The sequence below is a fragment of the Lucilia sericata genome, unplaced genomic scaffold (assembly GCF_015586225.1).
Source record: "Lucilia sericata isolate MDLA Ls3-8-SP2 unplaced genomic scaffold, ASM1558622v1 Contig003279F_arrow, whole genome shotgun sequence".
In the NCBI taxonomy this organism is placed as follows: Eukaryota; Metazoa; Arthropoda; class Insecta; order Diptera; family Calliphoridae; genus Lucilia; species Lucilia sericata.
The window spans coordinates 1-7,082 of record NW_023996794.1 but is presented as its reverse complement, the minus strand read 5'-3'; the positions used below and the strand labels follow the sequence as shown (position 1 = coordinate 7,082).

General features: G+C 28.4%; 1 protein-coding gene across 1 annotated transcript; it reads right to left on the bottom strand.

Annotated features, from left to right (window-relative positions):
• Window positions 1-4,811: 4,811 nt before the first annotated feature.
• LOC119614713 (putative uncharacterized protein DDB_G0286901) lies at window positions 4,812-6,214 on the bottom strand. The gene is made up of 4 exons (XM_037970835.1): window positions 5,763-6,214; window positions 5,324-5,600; window positions 4,930-5,262; window positions 4,812-4,817 (listed from the first exon to the last, which is right to left on the bottom strand). Exons 1-4 carry the CDS (start codon window positions 6,212-6,214, stop codon window positions 4,812-4,814), a joined length of 1,068 nt encoding a protein of 355 aa, XP_037826763.1.
• Between the last annotated feature and the right edge of the window lie 868 nt (window positions 6,215-7,082).

Genomic DNA, 7,082 nt, shown 5'->3' with positions numbered 1-7,082 from the left:
AGTATAGTCCAGACTATAGTCCAGACTATAGTCCAGACTATAGTCCAGACTATAGTCCAGACTATAGCCCAGACTACAGTCCAGACTACAGTGCAGACTATAGTCCAGACTACAGTGCAGACTATAGTCCAGACTACAGTCCAGACTATAGTCCAGGCTATAGTCCAGACTATAGTCCAGGCTATAGTCCAGACTATAGTCCAGGCTTAGTCCAGACTATAGTCCGGGCTATAGTCCAGACTATAGTCCGGACTATAGTTCAGACTATAGTCCAGACTATAGTCCGGACTATAGTTCAGACTATAGTTTAGACTATAGTCCGGACTACAGTTCAGACTATAGTTTAGACTATTGTTCAGGCTATAGTCCAGACTATATTATATACTATAGTCCATACTACAGTCCAGACTATAGTCCAGACTATAGTTCAGACTACAGTCAAGACTATAGTCCATTTTTCTTTTTGATTAAAATATACTATGCTGAAGGGTATATAAGATTCGACATTGTCAGAAGTTAGTGCTGTCACTTGTTTTTTACTAAAATTTTGATAAGATCCAGTGTTTCGTTAGATCAGCAAAATATGAAGGTTTTTAGTAAAATCTTTTGTTAAATAAATATTTTTATTAAAACTATAAAAATAAAATTATCTAAAAAATTTTGTCATAAATTTTTATCTATGTTGGTCTTTAGAGATTTCTATATAAACATTTTGAAAGATTTGCGTCCTAAATAAAGATATAAACTAATAAAATGTACCCGAGTCGCGCTACGTAAAAGGGACTTGTGTCAGTTAAGGCATTGCCATATTAAAACTTGCCCTTGATATTTAGTATTAGTATCGTTCCCTTTTTCCAAGCACCCTCTCATTCTTAATTGATTTTAATGTCAAGGTCTATGTCAGTATCTTTAACAATTAATACATTTTCAAGTTTATTTATCTTTCTTTTTTTTCTAGTGATAAATTTATCGATAACACTTGATAATATTTATTACATATTTGTTACTTCAAAAAATTATTTACTTAATAAATAATATAAAGATATTAATATTTACTTAAGTAAAGTTATTTTGTTTTTGGTTTTGTATCGCTACTTGTTACAGAAATAGTGGTATGTGATAGCAATACATAATGGTAAATATATTCAAAAATTATATATCGTTTTTAATCAGATATATCTCGTTTTAAATAAAACAATCGTAACTTTGAATCTGCAACATATTTTGAGGTGTTTCTGATTCTGATGGTTGAGATATGAGTAAAATCTCTAAACTACAATTTTAAATATAGCTTCCTATATATCTCGAAAACATAGTTCTTTTCCTAGACATAATGTATATCAAATGAAAGGTCTTTCGTGTAACTTTCTTTGATTACATATTGTATAACTATATACATAAAAATATCATTCTAAATATATTCTAAATTCTAGAAAAGTTCTCGACAACATGTCTGATAAAAGTATTCCAGATTTAGATATCTGAGGCAGAGAGAGAAGTTGATGCAAAATGATCAGCGGCGGCGGTGCAACCATTTTTGAATGGCGCCGACGGCTTATTAAATAAAATATCGGCGCCGTCTTAATTGTCGGCTCAATTTAACTTTTTCTTCAGATTCTGAGGCCTTCTGAAAATGAGTTCATTATATCTAAGAACAAAACGACTAATATCGCTAAATCGGCTTTAACTGCCTATATCTTAGGAACATTCAGTTCGAGTGGTCACTTTTCTCTATCCTAGGTATAAAACTATTTGAGCTCTAGATTGAAATATAAACAATTAATATATTGATACTTTAACTGAATGACGTAATGTGACAAATATAGACTTTTCGATGTAAATGCCCATATAAAAGTTTTAGCGCCTTTTGTCATAACAACAAATTAATTAAATTTTAATTAATTTTTATTTGTTTAGTTATTGTTAAATATTTTTTTTTAAGATACTTAAAACTCTTGACAGATATAATTAATTAAAAGAAAATAACAGGTCTAGACACTTAACTGGAGTCCTAATGATACTTATTATTAATTGTAATTAAAATTTATTTTAAAAATATGAAATAATAATTTAAAAAGCCGCAAAAAACGGAAATAGTATAGAAAACCAGAAACTCTAAAGAATATAATTTTAAAAACCGGTTAGCAAGTAGTTAATAATAAGAAGAAATTGTGGTTCTTAAGGGATTTTTAATAATTTTGTAAATTTTAAAATCAATTTCAAAATAAATCTCAAAAAATTTTTAATTTTCTATAGAATTGCTAAGAGATCGTGCCACCATAATTCGTGCATTTCCTTGAAATCGTTTAAACAATTCGCCTCTACGGGAAAATGTCGTGAGTACTCAGCAGCCAATTTAGTATAGATTGAGATGAGGGAACTTCCCGTAAGCACAAGACTGCAAATATACAAGAAATATTCAAGAAACCGCCTTAGACAATGAAGTAACCAGTTGTGGGAAATATATATTTTTAAAAAGAATATAGAAATATTGGCATTTAATATAAATATATAAATGACTTCAGTGGTGATGGCTAAGTGGCTTAGGCCAATGTTTTGCAAATAAAACGAGTTATATTTTATAAAATCGAATCAGAAATATTGTTATTATTCCACATTAAGTATTTTTTATGATATTTTATTTGAGTGATTTATTGAAAAAATTTTAATTTTTAAAATTCGTAAAAAATCAAAAAAGCCCCCGATTTAGATCAAACTTATTGGACATAAAGCTAAATATGTTACAAATACAATGAGATATATTTTACTAAAATCGAATCAGAAATCTTGATGTTATTCAACATTAAGTGTTTATATCAACAATATTTTGTATGAAATCAGAAATAGAAAAATGTTGAATCTTTAAAATTCACAAAAATCGAAAATGACCCCTAATTAGATCTAACTGATAGGTCTTGAAGCTAAATATATTACAAAAAAAATGAGATATATTTTACAAAAATCGAATCAGTAATATTGATATTATTCAACAATAAGTATTGATATCATATTTTGTTCAAGTGAATTATTGAAAAAATTTAATTTGAAAAAAATCACCTAAAATCGAAAAAGCCCCCGATTAGATCCAACTTATAGGTCTTTAAGCTAAATATGTTGATAATAAAATGAGATATGTTTTATTAAAATCGAGGCATAAATACTGATTTTATTTATAGTTAAGTGTTAACTTAACATGCTGTACAAAACCCATTATTGAAAATTTTTTAATTTTTAAAAAATCACCAAAAATCGAAAAAGCCCCCGATTTAGATCCAACTTATAGGGCATAAAGCTAAATATATTACAAATAAAATGAGATATATTTTACAAAAATCGAATGAGAATTATTGATATTATTCGACATTAGGTATTGATACCATACATGGGAATTTTTCATTAAGCATTAAAATTTCATTACCATTTATAGAAAAAATTGTAATGAAAAATATTTTAAGTACCATTTAATGAAAATTATATTTTTTTCATTATAACTTTTTTTGATAATGGTAATGAATTTGATAATGAATTTTCAAAAACGAATTTAATTAGTATTTATAATTGTCGAAAAATATATTAAGGAAAATTTTTCGAAGATTCGAGGTTTGAAAGCTTTTAAAACCAGTTCCCGTGGCCCAAATTGGCTGAAATTTTGCAGTCATAAGTACATCTGATGACAATACAATAATATGTTCGAATATTCGAAATTAAGTTCGAAAATTCGAAGTTATTTTCGAAAATTTTTTTTATGTTTTTAAATTAATCTCTGTGTCATAAAACCTAAAAAAAAAAAAATTCGAAAATTCGACTTGTGTTCGAAAAATTTTTAAAGCTGTTAAAACTAGTTCTTCTAGTCTGAATGTGCTGAAATTTGGCATACATGATTTCACCTAATGAAAAATACATTATAATGTTCGGATATTCGAAATTAATTTCGAAATTCGAACTAATGTTCGAAAATTTTTAAAATCCATTGAATAATGGTAATGAAAATTTATTTTTAAATAATTACTAATGAAATCGTTTCATTAAAAAAGCATTACCATTAGAGAAAATAATGCTAATGAAAAAAAAAATAATTATAATTTTTTTCAATTTAATGCTAATGAAATCGTCAATTAATTAGTCGATATAATTAACTTCTCCCATGTATGATTGATACCATATTTTGTTCGAGTGCATTATTGAAAAATGTTTAATTTTTTAAAAATCACAAAAAATCGAAAAAGCCCCCGATTTAGATCCAACTTATAGGTCTTAAAGCTAAATATGTTACAAATAAAATGAGATATATTTTATTGAAATCGAGGCATAATACTGATTCTATTCAAAATTATGTGTTAACATTGCATTTCGTGCAAAATGCATAATGAAACATTTTTGATTTTTAGAAATTCGTAAAAATTTTAAAAAGCCTTCGATTTAGATCCAACTTATGGGTCTTAAAGCTAAATATGTTACAAATAAAATGAGATATGTTTTATTAAAATCGAGGCATAAATACTGATTATATTCAAAATTAATTGTTAACCTTGCATTCTGTGCAAAATGCATAATGAAACATTTCTGATTTTTAGAAATTCGTAAAAATTTTAATAAGCCCCCAATTTAGATCTAACTTATAGGCAATATAGCTAAGTGTGTTATAAATAAAATGAGATATATTTAATAAAAATCGAATGTGAAATATTGATTTTATTCCATATTAAGTATTGATATCATATTTTGTTCGAGTGAATTATTGAAAAATGTTTAATTTTTAAAAAATCACCAAAAATCGAAAAAGACCCCTTATTGGATACAACTTATAGGTCTTAAAGCTAAATATGTTTACAAGTTAAACGAGATATATCTTATAAAAATCGTGTCATAAATATGTACTGATATTAATAAAAAATTATAGAAAGTAATAAAAAATGTGTATGGACTTACATTACTTTTACCGGAAACACTATTATCCATGGCCTTAACAGTTGCACCGCCATCACTGGTAGCAACTATGCCAGGTGAGGCTTCGCCCACTATAGCATTATTAGAACTTTCCAAATTTGGACGGGCTTCAATGCGATTGACACAGGAAAAGAAAACACAGACAATAAATAAGAAAATCATTTTCTTATTTGTCAACAATTTGAATTGAAAGGGTTTTTTTCGCTTTCGTTGAGGAGGAATTATTAGGAGTTGATTCTGTTGTTGTTGTTGTTGTGATTTCTGCTGATCTTGTTTTTGTTCCGTGGGACGATAGGGAGCAAAACGTGGATCATTCTTTTTAATAGTGTTTTTATCACAAATTCCACAAATGCCAACCACAGTGTAGTAGCAGAACACGCAAATAGGCCATGAAGTTATTGTTGCTGTTGTTGTTGTTGCTAAGACTATTATTGCAATTTGTGGCATTATTATTATTTACAGTGGTGGGGGAGGAGGCAGAGTCAGAGACAGAGGAATTATTAGCAGCATCTTTGGATTTTGTAGAAGAGGAAGAGGAAATTGTTGTAGTTTCATTTCCTGGCTCCATTTTGTGCTTATTTATAAGATTTTTCTTTCTACTTAAACTATTTGTAGTTGTGGTAGTATTTGTATTACTAAACATTTTACTATTACTATTTAGTTGTTGTAGTTGTGGTTGTATTATCATTATTAGTAGTTTTATTAAGTTTATTAATATTTTTACTAAAGTTTTTAGCACCATTCAAAACCGTTGTTTCATTAACATCATCATCTTCTTCATCATCTTCATCATTCTCTTCATTTTCATTAATAACATTTTCTTTTCATTTACATTATCATTATCGTGTTTGTTGTCCTCATTTAGACGTTTAAAGCAATTCTCACAGCATTTTTGTTTTAATTGTTGTTCTTGTTGTTGTTGACCCTTTAAGTCATCCAAATTATTATTGCACCAACATGCCCTTCGAGCCAAATTCATTTCTTGCTCTAACGATGGCGTCTTCTTATCCTTTGACTCCTCGCGCTCATCTTGAGACGCCATCATTATTGTTTGTTGTTTCTTATTAACAGCCATTTTGTTGGCAGCTCTTTCTAATTTCTGCCTTGTTTCTTGCGGCCCAAAGGTGTTTTGCTGCTGGGAGAAGAAATTTATAAATTCTTTTTCTTCTGCCTCGTGTTCGTGTTTAGCTCTTTCACCTTTTTTTCGACCTGCCGGACCTTGATAGAAATATTCATTGGAATTTCTTGTCAAAAGGTCGTAAAACATGTTTCTCTCTGTTGCCAGTTGTTTTTATATATATTTTGGATTTTTATTTGGAGTGTTTGTAGGGAGAGTTTTGTTTCTTTTGGGTTTCTTAAAATTTTTAGAATGTTTTATCACGCAAACATTTGTAATGTTTTTTTTTAATTTTTTCCTTTTTTTATATTATTTTCTCTACATTAATTTTTCTAAGATTTATTTGGGGATTTATGTTTATTTTTTCTAAACTAAGTTTAATATTAGTTTAAGTTTGTTGGTAGTTGGTATGTAAATTAAGTACGATGTTTTTGAATTCTGTAAAGAGAAGAAAATAAATTTAAGAAATTAGAAAATATATTTTCAAATGATATATTTTGAGTCAAGAAAACTAAATATGTTATAAAAGAAAACGACTATGTATTTTATTAAAATTCATACAAAAATGTTGATTTATTTACAATTTTAGATCGGTTCTAGTTCATTTGAAGCTTTGTCCTAGTTCTAGTTCAGCTCTAGTTCAGTTCTAGTTCAGTTCTAGTTCAGTTCTAGTTCAGTTCTAGTTCAGTTCTAGTTCAGTTCTAGTTCAGTTCTAGTTCAGTTCTAGTTCAGTTCTAGTTCAGTTCTAGTTCAGTTCTAGTTCAGTTCTAGTTCAATTCTAGTTCAGTTCTAGTTCAGTTCTAGTTCAGTTCTAGTTCAGTTCTAGTTCAGTTCTAGTTCTGTTCTAGTTCAGATCTAGTTCAGTTCTAGTTCAGTTCTAGTCAGTTCTAGTTCAGTTCTAGTTCAGTTCTAGTTCAGTTCTAGTTCAGTTCTAGTTCAGTTCTAGTTCAGTTCTAGTTCAGTTCTAGTTCAGTTCTAGTTCAGTTCTAGTTCAGTTCTAGTTCAGTTCTAGTTCAGT